Source organism: Seriola aureovittata, chromosome 8 (genome assembly GCF_021018895.1).
Source record: "Seriola aureovittata isolate HTS-2021-v1 ecotype China chromosome 8, ASM2101889v1, whole genome shotgun sequence".
In the NCBI taxonomy this organism is placed as follows: domain Eukaryota; kingdom Metazoa; phylum Chordata; class Actinopteri; order Carangiformes; family Carangidae; genus Seriola; species Seriola aureovittata.
Genome location: NC_079371.1, coordinates 17,612,237 through 17,635,385, shown reverse-complemented (window position 1 = coordinate 17,635,385; position 23,149 = coordinate 17,612,237). Strand labels below are relative to the sequence as shown.

General features: G+C 41.4%; 1 protein-coding gene and 1 pseudogene across 1 annotated transcript; one reads left to right on the top strand and one right to left on the bottom strand.

Annotated features, from left to right (window-relative positions):
- Window positions 1–1,953: 1,953 nt before the first annotated feature.
- On the bottom strand, window positions 1,954–13,626 carry LOC130173192 (BTB/POZ domain-containing protein KCTD16-like). Its single transcript, XM_056382188.1, has 2 exons — window positions 11,678–13,626; window positions 1,954–3,214 (listed from the first exon to the last, which is right to left on the bottom strand). Exons 1-2 carry the CDS (start codon window positions 12,498–12,500, stop codon window positions 2,763–2,765), a joined length of 1,275 nt encoding a protein of 424 aa, XP_056238163.1. The 5' UTR covers window positions 12,501–13,626; the 3' UTR covers window positions 1,954–2,762.
- Window positions 13,627–17,498: 3,872 nt separating this feature from the next.
- Window positions 17,499–22,480, top strand: LOC130173206 (protocadherin gamma-A2-like; annotated as a pseudogene).
- Window positions 22,481–23,149: the final 669 nt, after the last annotated feature.

Here is a 23,149-nt window from a genome sequence, read left to right as displayed (position 1 = left end):
GTTGGCTTTCTGCCTCCAACAAAACATGACACCATTGTTGTTGAATTCACAAACTGATCCTGAATTTAAAACTGAATTGATTTAAGCAGCAGATTGTGTTATCAGCTTTGAAAAGCTCACGTCAAAACATTTTTAAGTTCTGTTTCTTACCTATATGCGCCTTGAGAGTCATAGTTAACGTCTACCTCCACGTTTATGAGCACAGTCTAGTGCCTTAAACTCTTTATCAGAAAACTCAGCACTTTGTAATGGAGTTCTTAATCTTTTGTACTGATGATTTAACCAGGAGAGTATCGTGCTGAGCCAAAGATGAAGTACCTCAACTGTGAATCACAACATTTCACAGAGGTATAAAAAAAAAGAAAGAAAAAGCAACTAGACCATCGATTATGCCAGTAAATGTTGTCGATCTCAGCTAACGTTAGCTCCAGGTTGGTTGAAAGTGCCTCTCTGTCTGACGTTTTAAGGTTTCAGCTTACTCCCTTCTTAAGGAGGACATGTTATGACTATCTTTAATGTTCATCATTGTATTCTTGGTGTCTACTAAAATAGATTTACATGCTTCATTGTTCCAAGAAGATATTATTTTTCTTGTACTTTAGGACATCTTACACTCAGAGGTGGACAGTAACAAAGTACATTTACTTGAGTGCTGTACTTAAATATATTTTTCAATTATCTGGACTATACAGAAAATTAATAAATGACTTTTAGTAAATGACTTTTACGCCACTACACTTGCAACTGCACATTCCGACCATGTCCTGCTTTCTGTAAACAAATGGTTGTGGCAATGGCATCGGTTCTGCCTTATCGGTTTGAGCCGGTTGAGAGTTCAATCTTGAACAAGAAGATGATAGACTTGATCCACCTTTGAAAGCGATACTGGAGCAGGAGGGAAATGCCAGAAAGGTGGAGAGAAGCTGTGAAAAGGTCACTCTTCGCTCTGTAATGGACGTCACATGACGATATTCAACTTGGAATATTTTTATGAAAAACTTTTGATTTTTTTTTTATCTGCAGATAGTTACAAACTAAAGTGATATAAATAATCAAATAATGGACAGACAAACGGATTTCATGACCTCTACAAAGATAGAGAGTCCCCACCCTTCGCTGTCTTGCTGGTTTACGGCTACTGAAAAATTAACTGAATTTAACCATTCAGTTAATTTTTCAGTGGATAACTTGGCCGATCTAACAAGATACAGCACGTCAATATTGACAATTGTTTCGGCATTTATATCTTTGTGTGTGTTGCTAAGCTGCTTCACACTAATGCGATCGGGTCGTCAGTGACCCAGTTTAACATCACAAATCCACAAATAATAGTGCAGACATACAGATTGTGAGCCTGAGTCTCCCGTTGGGCGACATAAAGTTGGAACTGCCCCATCCTTCAGAAATAACCTCAACATGTTTGTACTTACAGTGGAGGGAAACGTGGTAAAAATGGACTCCAGCCATTGACTTCTTTGTGGTTATGCCGTCAGCAGAGTATACAAAGTAAATTCCTCCAGGCAACTGAGAAAGGAAAGGGAAAACTCAGAAAAGCATAAAAGGTCCTCTTGAATATGACCTGTAAGCCCACAAAATGTTATGTTAGTGATAATGACAAGTCCCTCGGTGCCTTGGAGGTATGACTGGGTTAGGTTCAACAGTAAACTAGATGCTAATATTTACAACATACGTTTGAACACACTGTTAAATCTTTTCCTTATATTTGTGGTTTTCTGTTTTTGGCCCTGCGCACGCCACTTCAACATGTGGAGAACTCTAAAGCTTGACAGGCCTGCCTGCCTAGTTATAGATGCTAAACTTGCTTCTGTATGCTGTTTGGAAGAACAGATTAGTGAAGGGTCAATTATGAGTAAAAAGCAGGTTGAGAAAGACTGGACTGTCCCTTTAAATCTAAATGTGTTGAAGGTCATGAGACAGTCCACTATTAATAAATACAATTCTAACGCATTTATTAGCTTTTTTGCACACTTACAATCAAGAATTAGATCAATATCCATTGGCATTATATTCTACCTACACAACATCGTCTATCCAACACATAATGACATTAGACAAAAATTTTCACAATGGCAAACATATCTAGGCAGTGCTTTCCTCATTTACGTTAGTCTCAGTCATATCACACCATGTTTACCCATCACACTAAACAGTGAATTGAAATTTTGTTTGATATTGCATAATTATGCTAAGGGTGAAATGACATGCAGTGCCGTTACCAAAGCTTACTATAAGTATATGTGTTATCAGTGGAGTATAGTGATATTCCATTGCTAACTCACAGCACCATCTGGGTACATCCATTTAAAAAACAGCTATTGAGGGCAATTGCACATACAATATGTGTTAAGTTGATGAATTGATATGATGTTGCCCCTGAGGTTGCTTTGTTGCTTCAACTAGTGATATAGCAGTAGCCTTTAGTATGCCTGGCTCCCAGCTCTCTGAGTTGAGAACAGGGTTAGCGATGTAAGCCCCAACAGGAGTAACCTGATTTACACATGTGCATATCATACACAACACTGTGCATACGTCACAAATCAATGACTCACGCTGCCTTGTACTGTGTGTGCTCCTCTAGTCATGCTGGCAGAAAAGTGGCCATAGTTTTTTTTAGTACAGTATGTGTCTGAGAGGGTGCAGTCTATTGCCTATGCAGTTAATACTCTCCACTGATGTTGACATGATACTACAGTACCATCTCTCTTTCTTTCGCCTGTCTTTTCTCTTCTTCACACTCGTATTTAGAGACGGTACTTTCTCAGGAGCTCTGATTGCCACATGTACTTCCTCTCTGGAAAGTGATCAGGAATCCTAATGCGCCGGAAGTCCTGAATGCATTTCTCCAGCTCCTGCTCAGGAGTCATCTTCTCCTTATTTGCTTTCCTCTTCGCTGCCTCTCGTTCCCGGACCCCGAAGGTTCTCACGCGGAGCATGTCAGTCTTGCGGCGCATCTCTGCCTGTTGCAGCATATGAACTGGTCCTTTTGGCATGTGGCGGTCCAGTGTCTGGATGTTGGGCTGCCGTCTCACGGGGCCACGGATCACGGTTCCTTGAGGGGAACTGGCCTCTGACTGGGTCTCAGAACAGGACGTGGAGAGGTCGTTGAAGGAAGTGCCGCTCTCTCCCTCACGCTCACTTTTGTGGCTCTTGCAGCAGCAGTCACAGTGAGAAGACGACCACCTAGAGGGCCCGCCTAGGAAACACATAAACCCAAACACACTTGTCAGTTGTTTTGACCACATGCAGTACATTTTCTGTTGCAGCATGACCCAATGTCCCAGTTGTCTGTATGGTGACAGATTCCACAACTAATCAAAAGAAACAGTTGTACTGATCAAACAAATGCTGACAAATGCCTACGCAGCAGTTTCAATGTCATACAAATATCTTTAAACGAATGGCAGATGAGTGTGTGTGGTGGTGTGTGTGGGTATTTAGATGTAAGAACATGCAAGTTATTGGCTTTGACATTTAATTGGGGCTGTGCATATTGCTTCCTCAGATAAGGAGGACCCCAGAGCTTAGTGCAGTTCAGTGTGACTCCCTAAAAGACCTTTCCCATTTCCCAAGGCAAAGTTTGCCTCAGAGCCAAAGCAATCTGGTTTGCCGTCACAGTTTCTTATTAGAATTGTAACCTGGCTGCCAAGGAGTTGGTGTATTATTTTTGTGTTTTCAGATCACTCAGTCAAATAAGTATACGAATGTGCTTTCTACCTTTAGGGAGGCAACAAGGTAGAAAAGCAGGTAAACACACAAGAAAAAAGTTTATGTTGGGTAGTAACAGAACCAGGTCAGTGAATAATGGAGTGAATAGATGTGCCTGCAGACCCTGCAGGTGTCCTGACCTCCTGTCACAAAGATGGGATGAGCAGTGAACCTGGTGCGACCAGATTTTAGTAGCCTTCATTCTCCCTCCTGTGCTTACCTCTTGTCTCATCTCACATCCTCCTACACTGCTAATTATGAACCAGAAATACTGTACTGTACTGCTTGCTGGCTTGTGAAGTGTTCAAGAAAAGACAGTAAACACAGTAGATGTCTTTCATTTCCAAAAATATCCGTGAACTATGGTCTCATTAAGATGTACTAACAGGTAGAGATGTGCAGTGTTGAAAACTGCTTTGCTCACTATAATATAAACAACAGTGTATGAGAAATAAACTCATGCACACAGACTCTAAAACCCTCTTAATAGCTTTTTCCACTGTGATGATAGAGACTCAATACCAATGATATCTCAGAGGGAGCAATAATTTGTCCATTACCTCCTTCCAGTGCATGCACCAATTTATACTGAACAGAGTTCAAGGGAGATTTTAACCTCTCTGCGCGCACTGTAATAATGACCTTATCTCTGGTGCGATGATTGCATTGGGCAGATAGTGAGAGAGTCACTAACAGCTTTTTAATGGCTAATCCATGAGTGAAGAGGCCAATCACTGCACCAATTTCCCCCCACAGAAAATGAATCTAGTTGAATCCAGCAGACGAGCAGCACCGGGCAAATGGATGCAGGCGCTTTAGCAGGGAGGATCAAGAGGCGGGAGGCTGAGCATTGTTTCTAAATGGATGGATGCTGTAGTCCAGAGGGGCAACCCGTTTAGGAAACTAGCCAACACCCAATAATAGCATCATAAAATTTTCAGGCCATGCAGGAGAATGAATTGTATAAAAGCCACTGACAGCCTGAGAAGCACCTGGGCATTCATTTTGTTGTAGCCGACAATTTGTCTAAATAGAGCCCGGACATGGAAACAATTGCTGCCATATAGTTCATAATGCAAAAAAGAAATCTATTTGTGTGAGAGCGGAGCTTTGATGTCCCTGTCAGAGCCAAGACAGGAAACAACTAAGAGCCTTGTCAGGAAACACAGTCTTTCTTGGGTACATTTAAACAAGTGGGTGTATGTAATACACTTAGGTATCTTTTCAGGGAAGCCATTGATTGCATTCTGTTTTTCACAGATCTATACAGTCTGTCTAAGAGATCATATTCCAACCACATTAAAAGACTGGGGCTGGTCCTCAGACCAGACCCAAGCTGTGTCTGCACTTCTCATAAATAAGACAGAGAGAGGGAGTGGAGTTCTGCGCAGGGGCACGCAGGCGTGTCTCACAGGCTATCCTCAAACTCCTCTCCATATCTAATGAAAGCAGGGGTGTTTGTCCTCGTGCCTGAGAGAGGTCACTTTCATGGAAATTCACCTTCCTGGATGTTGGACTGAAATGACACTTCTTTTTTTTTTTTTTTTATCCATTTAAAGGTTTTAAATGGCAGGAAAGTAGGACACGATGGGGACTGAAGGCAGGGAGCTCTGACAAACTCAAATTCAAATGTCAGTGGGTTTCTTGTCAGACATTAGTGTGTTTGTTTTTATCTCTGCCCCTGAACTGACTCATCATGGGTGTCTGATGATTATTTCTTTAAAGGCAGAGCAGCTCTGTGCTTTGGTCATGTAATCTGAGAGAGGCTCGGCACAGTCACATGCTGAACGTTGAGAGGCAAAATTAAATAAATAAATGAACAAAAACGAACGAAGAAAGACTCATCACTCAGCAGTTTTGTGTTGTTATTGCACCAGGAGGCCATAATGCAATTTACTTTATTTTCAGACTTGAGTGACCCAAAGCTGTCTGCCTCTCATATTTGAATCTCTGCAGTGATATGAACTGCACCCTTAATCTAAATAAATGAAAAGAAGTTTTGAACACAAAGCAGTATTTTACATTCAAGCTGTCTGACTCAGACAAAAAAACACTTAACTTCGGAATTTCTTAAATAAACACATCTATTTTATTCACTTTCATTACTGCCTCTTATTTGTCCATACGCAACTAAATCCTTTGAGCCTGAGTGGTGTGAATTATCTACAAATGCTTCAGTTGCTGCACAGCTCTAGCACAAAAACATTTTGGTTGTGAAATAAACATAGGGATAAAAAAAAAAAAAAAAACTGCTACTTGTTACTTTGGTGAAAAAAGCTTTATGTATTTGGGGTAATTTTGTCTGGCGGGTTAAATGTGCATATTCATGCAGCTAGTCAGGGAGTTAAGCTCTGTAAGCGAGTGGAGAAGCTCTGATCTTAGACACACTCTTATATTCTCCGGCTCTCATATCCAGTTACACAAATAATTTTTACTCTGTCACTGCCTCAGGAAGAGTGTAGTTTACATGCTTGTTAGCTCACAAATTAGGCCAGCGTGTCCTTGCAGCAGACAAAAGGCTTGTCTTGCAAAGGCAGTGACTTTCCTTACAGGGAGAGGGAAATCCATTTCACCAAGATAGTCCTATTTGCTGCAAAAGCATCACTTCAGCAGTTTGTGTCCAGCCTGACTGATGGTTACAGCCATCTTCTTGCCAGATATAATAATGTCTGTAATATCTGCATACATTTGAATTTGTCAATATCAATTACTTCGGCCCCCGCCAACCCACTCTGCTGAAACCCCCTCAACAGCAGCAGTTGGTCTGGGTAACCCATGGAGTCCCAACAAGCTTCCCATGACCTAATTCAAGGGCACAGAGCACCTCTTATATTCTCTCATAGACAGCCTTGGCCCAAATGATCTGCTTTCCATGAGGAGAGTGACAGCTTCACTGGCTGATTGTTAATGACAAGCGGTTGCTGTCCCCTCCCAGAGTCAGAGGGTGGCTGCCTGCTGAGTGTCTCCCTGACAGGGAGATGAACAAGCCACGCAGACAGATTGAAATGTCTATATCAGCCTCTCCCTGTAGGCCTGTCCCCTGACCCAGCACCACACCACTCCACTGCACAAGGACCGATAAAGCAAGATGAGGCGGGTGGAAAACGAGAAGGCGTCCTTAGTATTCGCAGAGGTCTTTTCATGACCTCAATGATGCCTCAAGAGACTGGATGGAAGAAGATGGGCAATTCTGACATCCCTCACCCTGTGAAGTAGGTGATATTCAAAGAGATGCATCTGAAGAAATTACATGTAACACTTAGCTCATGCATCACATCCATTTTTAAATTTCCCAGCACTAACTTAGATAACACCAGTTCAGAGTCATACCTTAAAAAAACCTTACAAAGCTTCCCTTCAGGGACGATCCCCCTGTCTTCAGGAAACACTCGGCCCTGCCCACAGTGTAAGTTTCACCATCCCAGTAGCCATTAAGTGTCTCTAGAGGGATCATTAAGGTGTTAGATGTCAGATGGTAAGAGCTGTTATACCTGTTCTCCAACAGCTACACCGTGCAAAAATGGCAGAACCAGGACAAAAAATTACAGTATGTAAATTATGGCTGAACAGTACCGTTAAGTTTTAGTTTCTTCTTTTAAAAGAACTGTGAGTGGAAGTTTCAAGTGTTTCAGGTTTAGATTGACATTTTGCCTTTAATGAAGGAATTGGTTTCGATTCAGTTCAATATGAAACTTGAACATTGCTTGAGATAGGTAATCCATCAAAGTCTATACTTATTCATTTTATTTGTCATTTTGCTTTATCATCACTTGGTAATGAAGCAGGGACTATAGTGTGAAAACTCTCCTTGTTGGTGCGTTCAAGGACACCCCCAACATCTGTGATTTGTGAGTCAGCAGTCCTGCATTATATTGTTGAGGGGAAAAAAAACATAAGACAATCATGTACAGACAGTGTGAGAGGGTTTGTGTGAAGTATCTTACTTCATACATAAAAGGGTTAGTATTCAGCACCTGAAGCTGAAATGGAAACTAACGGCTCCCTAGAAATCAATACAAAAGCTTGTAGTAAGATCTAGAAAACAAACAGCAGCAGCACCAGCAGCAAAGTTTTATTTCTAATGACCTAAAACATGAAAAACCACCACCATGGCCCTTCTAAATTCAGTGCATGCTGCTTTAAAAAGTGATTGATTTCAAAAACTGCATTTTCCTCTTGCATCTGCACCTTTTCAATAAACTCAGATTTACTCCCAAGGTGAGCCAGATTGTCTACTTGGGCTGATGTAGTGCACAAGGTTCTGCAACTATTGTGAGAAAAAATGGCACAAGCGCACACACCCGTGCGTTACTCCTGACCATTTTTCTGCCCAGGTGCTCTTTAAGACGTATATGAGTTATTCATGGGAGCACCATCCATCTCTTGTAGGCGATGCCAATCCATCCAGACTCCAGGCTTTCTGGGAGCTGGGGGACGGCCCAATCTCTGCCTCTATTACACCCAAGCAATTGATTACTTTCCCCCGGTCTCTCCCTTGCCGCCTTGTGGCCATTGTTCAGGAGCCATTATGGCCACACATCGTCTCATTCACAGCCCAAATGAAGACTGCACAGTTGTATTAACAGAGCACACCTGGCAAGTATAATCATTCTCCATCTTTACTTTTTCCCATTTTGACAGGACACTTCTGCACAGCTCTTTCAGAGTAGGAGAGATGAAACTATCTCTGATGATACCAGCACCAATGCTCAATGATGATTTGCTAAGCCACTGTGATGTGGAAGCTGTAATGTCAAAGCAGGTTATGATGTGACTTTGTCCCATGATTAATATTTGCCTGTGAACTGACTGAAACAACCTATTCTATGATAAAATATGACTTGTTCTTTAAATTGCCCTGAAAATAGCTTAGCATTTATCTCTCTAAATTGCATCTCCAGTGGATGAGTGGAGACGAGGAAATATGTTGAGATCACAGATTGCTTTTAAATTAGCCAACGCTCTCCTCTTTCCCCAGAGATAATTGGCAATAAGGAGACCAGTCCCATGCGCCAACCAGGAGGTTAGAGTTTTTAATCACTGCAGCAATAATGTTGTGACTGCCAACCGAAAAACCAAATGTCCCTATCATGCTAAACAACACGCATTTCTGCTTGACAAATACCCTGACAGGATTACCTACAATGGAAAATCTATTTGCAATGAAAAGAAAAATTGTTATGTGTTGATATAAAACTTTTATTTACTATATCAAAATTCTCCATCTATACTGTATGCAAGTCAAAATTTTGACTTACTCTTTCACAATTTTGACTTCATAAATTAAAATTTTGACTTTTTATTTCTTCATTCTGAGATAGAAAATCAGAAGAATTGTTTACTTTTAAATCTCAGAATTTTGATTTATCTTGTAATTTTGACTTTTTATCCAAAAATGTTGACACACTATCTCACAAGTTTTGATCTTTGAATTTTAACTTTCCACAAGCATTTCTTTTATCATGACTAACTTTTCATCTATATATTTTTTATTCTTTTACTGGCAGATATGGGCATCCATGCTTTTCCTTAAAGTAATGTCATTAAGCAGCTGATCCAAACTAATCTAATATCTCAGTTCTGTTAATTCTACTGTGTGCTGGTAATCAATTGTGATCCATTTCTCTCAGACTCAGAGTTTTTATTCAAAGGGTGAACAAGTCATACCAGGTTAAATGTGAATTATTCATCATGGCCATCAGGTGCAGAGACTCTTGTCCATGATGAATGCTCAGACACTGTGTCCTCCTAAGGAGACTGCCCTTTTGCTGAAAGTATCATTTGTTTTAGTCTGTGGAGAAACCAAGAGCATACACCCAACCAGGCAGGAGTGGGTGACAATAATTTAGAGTATAGAGTGTCTTAACTTTATGAAGGAATTCATCCCTTGACTGTGAATACAGATGATACTGCACTGTAAAGTGATGAATAACCACCTTGGGTATTTTGGAAACTGGAGTCTGCACTAATACAGAGAGTCAGTGGAGTCTGTAGAAAGCAACTGATGCACTGAAAAAAGAAGAGCAACATGGATGATGCTAAGGAACTGACAGGCTGGAAGAAAGTCTCTCAATTTATTTACTGTGCCGGATTGCTCTTCTTACACTCTCAACAAACACAGCCTCCTTCTTTCACTCCATATGTGACTGGATGGGATGGGGCAGGCCCAAGAGGGTGGGGGGTGGGGGGGTAAAAAGACAGCAGTGAAGCGTTCCGCTGAAAACAACAAACAACAATAAAGCACATCTGTTTCATGCCCCCCCCCCCCTCAAAGGTGCACTTGTCTACATGTATTCTTAGTTTAGGACTACAGTACCTGCCCTAGGCCAGCCAATGTCCCACATTCAGAATCAGGTTACAGTATTAGTTTTGAAAGTGGATGCGGGCTGCTGTGCTGCTGTGAAGCAAGGGCTCTCACGCCTGTCTGCCTTTGATGTGTCTATCCATCATCCTGACTAGGACTCTGTCTCCTAATGCTCGCTATGTATATGTGTGTGTTTCCTTACACCATCACCTTGTCTGCTCTCTTTTAATGAAAACCCAGTCTCTCTCTCACTCTTCTTCCACCCAAAAATGTTTCCTCCCTCGGACTCGATGAACTTTCCTGTCTGATACTTTAATCTATTTTTGCTCCTCGCTCCCTCTCTCTTCTTTCTGCCTCAGTTCTTTCTCCCCATGGCCAGGTCTCATGCAACTTTTACTCCCTCATCCCTCATGCTCAGCCACTCTCTCCTCCATCTGCCTGCCTCCCTCTTCTCCACTTCCTCTCAGCTCGCTTCCCTAAATTCCCTCTCACTTTTTCTTTCCTCCGTGTGCTCTTCTTACTCTGTTTCTTTTTTTCTTTCCATGCTGTACTTATAAGTTTCTCCCCTGTCTCCTCCCTCCTTTGCTTCCACCTCCTACCATCCCATCACATGCCTTTGTCCTAGGGATGTGTCTGTTAATGGGGAAGGGGGGTTAACACCTACACCATATGCTGTGCTCCAAAAAGTTGAATGACTCAGGAAAATCCTACTTGGCTGGATATTACTGCAGGTCATGGCAGACCTCTCTGTTATAATTAGCCTGAATTAACAACACTATTGGTAAATCATTAGCAACCCATATGTCATTTCTTCCTCGGCCCACCCTCCTGCGTCTCCAACCTTTACCTACCAACTGAGTTGTCTTCAGCTCTTCCAAAGGGAGCCATTCAGAATAACGAACAAAGTGCTTTTTAATTGGCCATATGGTCCAACTCCTCCCTCTGCAAAGAGTGGAATGAACCACATTTGCAGCTAATTAAAGCATTTGCTGATGAACAAACTTTCTAGGCAAGTGAAAATCAAAGCTGATTCATAGAGAATGCAGCAGCGCTCATGTGAAATCTTGCTGCCCACTGGTGCTATATTATTCATGACCCATCGGTTGGCAGAATCTGAGCATCTGTTTACGCATGACGCATGTGTACTTGAAGTGTAGCAGCATTGTGACTCAACTCCCATGAGGGCTGTGGGCAAGTTTGCCTCTCATCTCGGACCCAGAACTGAAGTTTAAAGTCACTGCAAGGGATGCAAAAAATTCAAGAAGGAAGGATGTGCTGCAACCCGACCATGCCTCCTGGTGGTGTGAGCTACACATTTGTTTCTGCCCATCGCCTTTAAATCTGCACCATGCAAACACATTAGACCTTTTATATGGAAAACTATTTTAACTAAACTTTTAAAAAAATGTTTAATTTTACAATTACACTTACTTAATGTGTAAAACGCCCTTCACACAACACCATATGGATGTGTCTATAGCCTGGATGTGGTTACCTAGGGGGAGGGAGGGGCACTGTTTTGCACATTGGGTGTTGTCTGTGTTTAACTACTTTGTTGATTTCATTGTGACTTCTGAAGGTCAAAGCCTCCAATTAAATTCACATAACTTATGGAATTATAATGTGAAGGAATAAATCTCCACTCACGGTAGAAGATGTACTGTGCGTAATTGGACCAGACCCTGTCATCCGCGTAATGACCGATGGAAGTCGCAGTCAGAGACGAATTGCAGGCCACAATGTGAAAGCCGCTCTCTGACAGCATGTCAAAAGCTCTCTCCAAGTGCCTGAACTTGAGGTAAAACCTGCAGGTGTAGCGGTCCGGTGGTCTGTCGGTGTCCCTGTTCTCATTCAGGGCGTCTCCAAACACCTCTTTTGCCAAGCCGATCCTGCTGCTGATGAAGATCCGCGGTAACTTTTTGGCTTTGGCATCACTTTGACTTTCTCTGCCTCCTGCCGCGCAAACGCCTTTGAAAGCGACTGTGATGTAGCCATACCTCCTGTCCAAGGAGTAAGAGGGGTAAAACCTCTGGTCGCTGCCCTGCGACACATCATCGAAATCACTGTAGCACAAGTCGTCTGGAAATAGTTTTGACTCCTCGGATGACAAAAGTTTGGCCAATTCTGGCAGCTGGAAGTATTCCGCCTCTCTTTTTAGCCTCCCCCTCTCAGGGAAGTGGTCAGGCAGGACAACTTGCTTGTCTCTAAGGTAATCCAGTACATACCGAAACAGAAAGCCATCTCTGTCAATAAAATAGCGTCCTCTAAGGTCCCGGGACAAGTCATTTGAAGACCCCTTCTTGTTAGAAAACAGCTTTCCAAGTAAGGAATTTGGAAAGCTTGTCAAGGTGGCATGGCGAGTGTAATACACCTGTCCACCCACATTTAGCTCAATGACATCCGATGGGGGGTTTTGCACAGAGCCTTGCTCTTTTGCAGGTTGCGTTTTGCAGTTTTCGCTCAGTGCCATTTTTTGCAGATCTTGCAAGAAATCTGAGTCTCGATCGCGTCGCGCAAACGTCCCAGAAGTTCAGGGTGTGGGGTGTAGCTGCATGGTGTTGATGCACTCAGATCCAAAGCACAGTCTTGATTCAGGCTGCAGTCTTCACATCCATGGTCTCATGACAAACAATCCCAAAGGTGTGCCTACAGTATATCCATTAACCCCATGCGTAAATGTGCCTGCCCACGGTGAATCCTTTTTTGAACAGGATCGATTATCATAACCAGCATCGTGTTACACGCATCCACTGCGATGGGTCATGGCTGTGACTTAAAAATAATATAATCCTCACTTCACTCTGAAATTTCCTACCATCAAAAAGTAAAAAAAAAAAAAAAAAAATTCACCTAAGTTTCTCTGGAGAGATTCACCCTCTTGCGCTTGGCTTCTAGTTCAATCACATCAGTGCAAGATAAACTGTAGACTGTGCGTGCATCCCATCATCCTGCTACTGAGCGTTGCTCTTCACAAATGGGATGCTGAAAGATGCTCCGAGGCTGCTCACAGAGTGGAGGATGGAAGCGGGACTCCTGTGCGCACCCATCTCTCCAAACTGCTGAGAGCGGAAACGCTTGGTCCGGCCGAAGGTTTAAGATAATGTTGCTCTAAGCTGTGCAAGAAAGAGAGAGGGGAAAAAACCGTCCCGTAAAGTGATGTCTTACATCATCTTAAAGGAAAATGACATTTGCAGAAGATCGACATAAAATGGACTGATGTGGGCGCATCTGTGCAGTTTTTTTCCATGAAATTCTGATCTAGCCACGGGCGACGTGCAGCTGGCGGAGAGGATTCAGGTCTAATGCAGTCTTAACATCCCAGCGTTGCGGATTTTAATCCCTTCTTCTGAGTCTTCACAGAGGCTTTCGCATTTAACGCTTTTAGCTGACGCGTTTATCCCGGGAGACGGGTGAGGGGTTAGGTCCCATCATGCAGTGTCTTGCTCAAAGACCCATCGGCAGTGACAGCCACGCGTGAACAGGGCTGCTGAACTACAGGGGCACTGAAGCCTACAACTACTCTTTAACTCATTTTACACCCGCCAACAAACATTAAATGAAATGGACTAAAATAAAAATGACACTTTGCACTCTTCTGCGTCCTGCATCACTTCTTTCACCCAGAGCGCTGTGAGTGAATATGAAAATTGATCCCTTCGTCATCGATTTGACTGAGTGAATTCTTACTTCAGCACCAAGGCCAGATCCCAGCTCAGAGGGGCCCATAGGGTGGGCTGCTCCATGCTCTGTCTACTCTCCAATAAACAGATAAAGACTACCTTAAAAAAAATAAAACAATGCAGTGATTGATACCCCCCCCCACACACACACACACACACACACACAAAAGAATGTCTTCTCATACTACATTAATCCTTCAGTCCATTTTGGTAGCAAATCCCTCATAAAGTGCACCTCTTTGCAGTTTCTCCCTGCGAATTTTATGAGGGGTAAAAAAAATCCTCATGAAACCTTCATTACTGAGTCATTTGATTCTGGATTATAGTAGCAGGAGGACAGGGGTTTGGGACTTGTACATTATTGCTCAGGGCCTGCTCAGTGAATTTGTCATAGAGCCATCACTGTATACTCCACAGTGAAGCCAAGCACTGTAGGGTGGCAAATCCAGTTTGGAGAAAGTGAGATGCAGGGCTGAATTTAAAGCTTGACAATGCACATCATCATCTATACTGATTATATATACAGTTATACAGTATGTAGGTCACAAGCTAGTTTTGTTTATAAGGTGTAAAACAGATGTGGGAGTAAATTGAAAATATGCATTCAAAGGTTCGTGGTCACCTGAAGTAGGGAGACTAGTTTTATTCTATTTAGCTTGTTTGTTTGACACGAAGTATCAGGTCCCTTATACCCACTGCCCACATTCATGTGGAGCCACCAGCAACGCTAACACTGATCTGGCTTTCAGACTGTTTTGTATCCTTTGTTTGTTTGTTTGTTTGTTTTTTGTGTGTGTGATTTGAGGCCATCTTGTAATAAATCAGAGGCTTTTATTGCTGCAGCGCTGAGAGAAGGCGTTGATGATGGGAGAGCACCCTTGACTCGTGGTTTTGAGGAGGCAGCGGTCACGCTTTACCCTGTTAATTCAGAGTATATTGTGCTGGAGAGGGGTTGCTAAGCAGCCACAGGGGACTGAGTGGGATTCAAACAGTGGGGATTTAGAGCTACAGTGAGCATAGCACTGATCTCTTTTTCTGTGATGTGAGGTTTTACAGCTTATATTATACATGACATTATAATGTTTTGTGGATTGTGTGACCTTAACATTAAGTGGACAACACTGTAATGACAATATCATTCGCTGTAGCTACTCTATGGTGTTTTGTTTGTAACTTCACATATTATATCTCTGGTTTTTTACTTATACAACAAAATAACTTGGAGTTAATTCCCTTGCACTTACTTGGGGATGATTCTCTTCCCATATGTGCTATAAACTCTTTTTCTTATTCATGTCACTCATCCAGCCATTAGAGCCAATTTCCCTGCCTCCTGTCTTTGTTTTATTTCCTGTCCGTGCACTGCTCCCAGCTTAGATTTTATCTTTTGGAAGGGGTTGAATTTCATGCAACTTCAGCATGAATAATTTAAGACAATATGGGTCCCAGCTGAGCGTGAAGTATGAAAATCTGTATGTGCTGTAACACTAAATTGACAATTGTGGGTTTTGAAAGCTCTTGCATTATAAAGTGCTGTGTGGCTTGGGCACAGCGCTGGGTGTCCCCACTGAGTTTAATCAGAGTTGCTGTAAGACAACTTGAGTTATGTTAACAAGTTTCCGTACCCACAGATCTCAGCATCATTATACAGTATATACAGCTTAAATTAATTATTGTAATGCCTAACCTTATAGTCTTCTCAGTAATTTTAAGAGGAATCTATGAGACTACTACTACTATGTCACAGTAACTCTACGAATCTTTATAACATCTATCTTTAAGCAGGAGCAGTAAAACATGCAGTGATAAAATCATGTAGTCAACTGACTTTAAATGACAAAGTTTTTCGGCGCAGCGGCAGTATGTCTCTGAGCTCTTTGTAATATCAGTGGCCTCTACCTTCCTAACTGTGTGCTCATCCTGCTTTTAAAACTGTGGACTCACTGGTTTGTTGTACTTATTTGTAGTTATTAATGGTGGCCAGGGGGCGAAACGGAAACTAAACCTACACATTTGTTATCCTTTGAATCTCTGAATGTTAATGCATGTTTAGAGCTCCACTTTATTCTTAGCAGAAGAAGTCATCTTATTAGTGCTTTCTCCAATACTGCACTTTCCCGGGTCCTTATTTCCATTTAATGTCATAACTTTTTTTTGTTCAACACTGTGGTTAACAATGATTTATTTCATATTGTCAAGTGTGATGCACTATGAAGCTCTTATATAGGTGACTTGAATGTTTGTCGGAGACAAGGTTTTATCTCTGGACTCACTGCTGCATAAAACTGTGTGCATAATAAGTTACTCTTCATTCAGAGTTTGTACAATGGGCGTATATTGATGGAGGAATATATCTTCAGCTAACAGCAGTTTTGTATATCATACTGAGGGGATATTATTTAAATGTTATTGCACAGTGTCTATGTTAGATCATAGATAGTATATTAAGAGGATTTAACTTCACTCTGTTAGACCAAAAATGTTTGTAGATCTCAAATGGCTTCTATAACTGGCTGAGTGTAATGACTTGTGGAAGGAAATCGTGTTGGGTTGTGTTGGTTGTTTGTGTGTAGAGTGCTCTGTAGCACCTACCAGAGGAAGAAGTTGAATCAATTAATGCTTAAGGTGTGAGGGGTCTGTAGTGATAGTGATTTTTAACCTGCGCCCAGAAAATGTACATGTCCTGGCGATTTGGCCCCATTCATATTTTCTGCAGACTTAACTCAATATTCAAGCCTGTTCCTGTCCAGACCAGACTGTGACTGATGTGCAGAGAACAAACTCAGTAACTGCACTGTAGAAGTCAATCAACAGCTAATCTTCCTCAGTGACACAGGAAGTAACTTTGTACTTGTAAAGGAGTTTATGTTGCAGACTCAAGTGTATTCCTGGGAGATCACAGATTCTAGAAACGTATTGGTTTTCACGGCCATCATATTGTTATTGAGTATGATTAGCCAGAGGCGTGTGTGTGCGAAGTCAACTGTCATTTCCATGGTTATAGCACGGGTGTGTTAACCTCCACTCCACCACAAACTGAAATCTTGAACATATTCACAACCATTGTGTCAGAAGAATTCAAATGAGGAATGATTAGAATAGAAATATAAGAATTAAGCGGGTGATGTTCATTGCAAAAGTACTGTACAGGATTGCATTACAGTTTTCATGTGTTGCTTTTACTGTGTCCATCCTCTTCTTCTTCAAGCATGGATGTTATTCATCTTGTATAATATTAAGTTAACACGACCTGATTTAGCCTGGTCTTATCTTGGACAGGTGTGGCACGAGCTTACATTAAAATATGTACAAATATAATGTATTAATCTTATACTATACTGCATACTGTCTACTGTTGTAATTATCCCCTCAGTCTCTTGGTGACGCTCTGTTATAATGCCTGACTCACTGATTCATGGATGCTATGGCGTGTCTCACCCTATCTGTGTCAGTGGAACTGGAGTATGGGTTAGAGCCAAGGATTGTGTATGCAAGTGTTTGTGTTGATGTGGGTGTATATGGGGGGAGGGGGGAGAGAGAGAGAGAGAGAGAGAGAAAGAGAGAGAGAGCACAGTGGTGTATTGGGGATAGAGAGAGGAATCACTAAGCCTGTGCTTCCCTAATAAAGCATGATTTACTCAGCTACAGAAGCAGGGAAACACTGCATTACAGCTGCATTTTCAGTTTCGATATTAGGCATATGTTTAGGATTTATCCATATTTTCCAAAGTAATGGACCAATGAAAAAACTTTAAACTGTGGCTGCCTTTTTGTTGTTTTGCCTCCTTTTTGGTGTTTCTTCTGGAGAAATCCGCTTGTCCTTCCAGAGGAGATGCAGCGGGGGTCTGTTATCGGGAAAGTCGGGCGGGATCTGGAGCTGAAAGCGACGGAGCTTGATGCTCGCCCAGCCCGGGTTGTTGCAGAAGGAACCAGCCAGCTGTGTGAACTGGACACTGCCTCAGGCAATCTTCTGATCAGCTATCTGCATCCTCATTTATCAGCTCTCACAGGAAGATCCCCTTCAGGCATACAGCTTAGTTTGGGATATTACAGATATAAATGACAACAGCCCCGTTTTTTTCTCTGTCCGTGATTATAAACTGAGCCCGACCATTTTACACTGGAAATGACTACAAAAATAAACGGCAATGCTTATCCGGAACTAGTTCTCAAAAAGACTTTGGACCGGGAGGCACAAGCTGAATATGTGCTGAAAATCAATGGAATCGATGGGGGAAATCCAGTCAGATCAGGAACTGCTTCTATCCATATCTGTGTTCTGGACGCCAATGACAATGTCCCCAAGATGGCAGGAGTTATTGAAATGAACCCTCTGAGTGGAGAAGTAAAGGTGGCTGATCTTATTGACTATGAAGAGGCCAGTGTGCATGAGCTGGTTGCTCAGGCTAATGAAGGCGGTGGTCAGGCCTCTCACTGTAAACTTATAATTGATGTCATTGACATCAATTATAATAAACCAGTGAAATAAAGTCAGCTGCTACTTATGTTGCGAAGACTCTAAACCAGGAACTATAGTGGCCCTGATTAATATTTATGACCTGGACACAGGAAGCAGTGGGTGCGTCACGTGTTCAATCTCAGACAATGTTCCATTTAAATTTTTATCAGAGGTGAAAAACTATTACATGTTAGTGACTGACGGAAGAGAATTTCAACCAGAGCACAACATCACAGTCACTGCCGCTGACGCAGGCTCTCCCTCACTCTCCAGTGTAAAGGTTCTTAAAATCAGAGTGAGCACAATGCCAAGATTTTGGAAAACCAACCCGTTGGCACGTTTGTGGAGTGTCTTCTTTTCTTATCATCCATCTGAGAAACAGGGGAGCTCTTCACATGGCGTGTCTTTGATTATGAACAGTCAGTCCACTTCCAAATTAAGGTGACAGCTCGAGATGAAGGCCACCCTACATTCTCCTCTACCTGCACTATAAATGTTTTCATTGAGGACCAAAATGACAATGCACCCGTTGTCCTATATCCTGTCCAAATCACCTGGTTCATCGCTGAAGATATGGTGCCAGTTGAAGCGCCTAAAGGGTACCTGGTTACTAAAGAAGTAGCTGTGGACGCCAACTCTGGCCAAAACGCCTGGCTTTCTGACAGAATAATCCAAGCAACGCAGCCTAACATGTTTACAGTAGGTCTGCACACAGGAGAAATCAGAACAATGTGAACATTAATGAAGGACGATGAACCGAAACAAAGTGTTGTTTTTTTGGGCTGAGGTCTCTCTCTGCCACTGCTACAGTTAGCACAGTCATTGGTCACGGCCTCCCTGTTTTAAGCAAATGTTTTGAGCTTGCTGATGAATCACAGTGAACCCCATTCCCCCATGATCTGATTTAAACATAGAGGCGATCTTAACCTTGTACACAGTCTATCTTCTGAAATGTTTTTGAAAACAGCAACGAAGTCATTATTCTTTTCTGACTGTTTGTATCAAAGACTGTAAAAGTTTGCATCAGACAGTTGTTTGTACGGTGGCCCCGAGAGCTCAGTGCACTGCAACTTAAGAAAACACATGCAAATGCACAAACATGTTGTAAATTCAGAAAAACATCTTCATCAATTTGACAACACATGCGCTGCAAATACACACAACACAATGGAAGTGCTTCCAGGGGACAGTAAAAAGTGATGAACCTGGCTGGGACTTGTTGTCCAAAGCCCAATTGTGACTTTTGAAGTTAAAAGCAATGAATAACAAGTGCGTCCCAGCTGGGTTCATCATTTTCTTTTGTTTTAAGTAATTTTTTGCCTTAATTCGGATAGCGAGAGTGAGAGAGAGACAGGCAAGTCAGGGAAAGAAAGTGTGATATGCCACAAAAGGCCACGAGTTGGACTCGAACCCGGGTGGTTAGGATCACGCCTTCATGGTACCAAAATGCACGTATCTTGACTTAGCGGTCTCAGATTTTCCGACCCCTGTGTGTGTGTCTGTGTGTTTACACTCTAACTATATGTACACACTTGTGAGCTACACTTGTAGCCTACAGTCTACAATCAATAGGAGTTGACCCAGAATTAATTTCTACCCATTTTCTATCTCTATTCTTTATCTCTTTTCCTCTGTATCTCTTTTTCACCATACATAAACTGTGCTGAAACCAACAAACATACACAATATTCTGAATGTTTAAAGGACACGTTTCTTCTCACTGCTTTGGAAGTCATATTCATGCAAGAACTTAAATTTTAACTTGCAGTCTTACGACACAGGCAGCTGCTCAAATGTAGGTCACTACATTCCACTGCTCAAATGTAATGTTTTGCTTTGTCTGTCGTGGGCCTGTCTTTGCCTCTTTTTATGCTTTTATATAAAAAGATCTTTGCACTTTTACATATAGTTAATTTTTACTTGGAACGCTGCAGCCAAGTTTTGATATTATAGTATTATAGTTTTGATTCTACTATTACTTAGACTATGTTATGTTTTCACAAAATAACACATGATTTCTTGTATGACAGAGACATGAAAAGAAGCCCTGCGCTACATGTCATGAATTGAACACTATGTAAACAGATTATATATATTTGATGAAAAATAAACATGAAGAGAATATTGTGTTCTAATTCTCCATCGGCCTAATGAGCTTTTGCACAGAGCTTGTGAAGGGCATGTGTTAAGGACATGAACAGAAACTAAAACAGACGACTTGCTTGCATGTCTTTGTCAGATTGCCAGCTGCCACCAATTCATAGTAGAAATAGCTTTAAATTAAGGACAAAACCAGTTGTCATAAGTTTGGCTGTTTACTTCAGGCAACTATTTTGTCTTTTAATTGTCCATTTTAAAAGAAGAAGGACTACTTATACAGTTTCAGCTTTAATGAAAAAGCAAAGTTTTCAGTCATAGGTTTTTGACAGTCGGGCATGATAGCCTGATGAATTCAATACTAATTTTTCATCTATTAAAATGTTGCTTCTTGTATTTAGAGATGGCTTCTTTCAGAGGTTTGCTGTCTTCTTTGGTGTGACATTTTCTTCTCTGTATTAGACGTTATTCGCTTAAATGTACTTCAATCAAAAAGCCCACTTTTCTTCATGCTTTCCTTAAAGTTTATGTTAGACAGCAGATCTATCTTGTGGCACAGGCAGCAAAGAAAATCTCTAAGAAGGGTTGTAGTCTGCATGAAGTTCTCAAGTTGTTGTACTGTATGTGGGTAATCATAAGGATTGTATGAGGGGACAGCTTAAGGAGTGAATGAGTGGCCAAGTGAACTACAGAGAATGACTGAGTGAGTAGACTGAGAGAAGGACTAAGTGACTGAGTGAATGTCTGAGAAAAGTGTGTCACTTAAAGAGTGACTGACTGAATAGCTTAAGGCGTAAATTATTAACCACGTAAAACCAAGTTAATGACAAAGAAAGAGAGAGTGAATGACTTACACAGTTACTGACAGATTAACACTGACTCTGAAAATGACAAAATGAAAACGAGAGTGAGAATAATAGAAAAAGAATAACTTACTGAGTACCTGAAAAAAGAGTGTGGGTAAGAGACTAACAGTGTGTGTGTGTGTGTGTGTGTGTGTGTGTGTGTGTGTGTGTGTGTGTGTGTGTGTGTGTGTGTGTGTGAGAGAGAACTGACTTATATAGGTCCCATTCAAAGTCCTTAATTTCTTTAGTAAACTGGAGAAACAAGGGTTGACTCTTGTCATCTTTTTCTGGGCAACCTTCCCTGGATGTTTTGACAGGGCTTTGCCCCGTCCAGCTTTGGTTACTCTCTCTGGATTCATCCCAATGAATGGCCTGAAAAACAAAAGTGTGTGTTCAGAGTTGGTGATAATTATAATAATAATAATAATAATAATACAAATCTGTTACAGCACATATTATCTCGTATTAACAGCACTGTTAACGTTTTCTTTTTTACAGTGCACAGCAACTTGAGTGTCAGAATAACATGGCATATATTAATCCAATAGGCCACGCCCTCATCCATCAATCAATATGACACTTCAGACTTTGGTTAATAATTTCCCCCAGAGCACTAATTTATGGATGGCGGCATTGTACTCAATAAACCTGAATCTTTTGCTGCCCAAAGGCAAATTCTATCAGCGACTTCTTTTTTCCAATGACACTGACTTAATTGTTAAACAATATTTCTATCCTTGTCCTGAAAATGTGGTTCTGCATGCTTGGTACATAAACAGCATAAAAAGGTGTTTAACAAAATCTGAGAAGAGCGCTTAAATAGTGACGCTCCAACATGGAACCTGATGCTCCATACAGGACATCTGGCTGCAAGACAAATGAAGTCTTCAAGCCTTCAAAACACAGGTGTAAATGATCAGAGCACAGGCATGACATCACATCTCCTGAAAAACACACAAAGGTTGAACATGTTGCAAAGTGTTATTAAAAGCCTGTCTTAGTTTAAAGCCAACTCACCATGACAATATTCTAATACTTTAACGGACTTTAGAACAGTAAGAAACCATAAAATACAAAATTATTTACTCACATTATACAGAAGTGTAGAAATCATAATGACTACCATACTTTATCAGCTGTAATGAAACTGTGTTGATGTTAGTAAAAATGAATAGGATGACATCATGATCACAGACGTCATACAGTAAAGGGTAACAGATGAATTCATGAAAAGTTGCTCTCCACACGTTCAGATAAATTATTACTGAAAAGTTTCCCCATGTTAGGTTTGTATTTCACCCACTTTCACCACTACGTATTAGTACATTTAGATACTTTGTTGTGTTATTAGAGCTTAAAAATGTCTCTACCAGTACCTACCTTCTTATCTGTGAAGAACTGATCCTCCTCAGACTACACAGACTGATGTCTTGCATGGGGTCCAGTCTCCTCACATTCATCAACCAGTGCTTCAGTCATGGCTAAAAACATACAAAAGCACAAAACATTTACTTACCGAAAAAACTGGATGTATGCATCCCTCCATCCAGTCTGGTTAGTACCGAAGAACGGGCCATAATTAATAATAAATCAATTAATAAATAACTAACAGCAAAACTGTCAGTGCAAATTTCTTCGTTCACCGGCAAATATCGAGAAAATAAAAGTAATGTAACACAACTGAGTCAAGACGACATGCATTAGACTCGAGCTGTCCTCCGGTGACAGACCCCCCGGCTTGCCCCGTCAGATTATCATTTATTCCAGACCAGGCATGTCAATCAAACAGACACGCCCCCATCTTTAACGCCTAATATCTAATAAATTAGATAAATATTTCCAGATGGACCATCAGAACACTGAACAAGAGGTATGAATATAGCCAATGATACCGTAACGAGTTGTGTAAAAGATTTGTTGATTTAGTATTTCAGTAGAGAAGTTGCCTTTTTTTTTTTGAATGAATGGAGTTGTTCAGGTTCAAAATGGGAGTCTTTTGGAGCCAGCCCCTAGCGGCCCTTCAGTGGTATTGCACTTT

Bases quoted from the DNA above. Each gene is read 5' to 3' on its own strand.
- LOC130173192 (XM_056382188.1), bottom strand. From the start codon at position 12,500: ATGGCACTGAGCGAAAACTGCAAAACGCAACCTGCAAAAGAGCAAGGC. The intron at 3,215-11,677 runs GTGAGTGGAGAT...TGTGTTTCCTAG, and splicing joins CGCACAGTACATCTTCTACC to GCGGGCCCTCTAGGTGGTCG.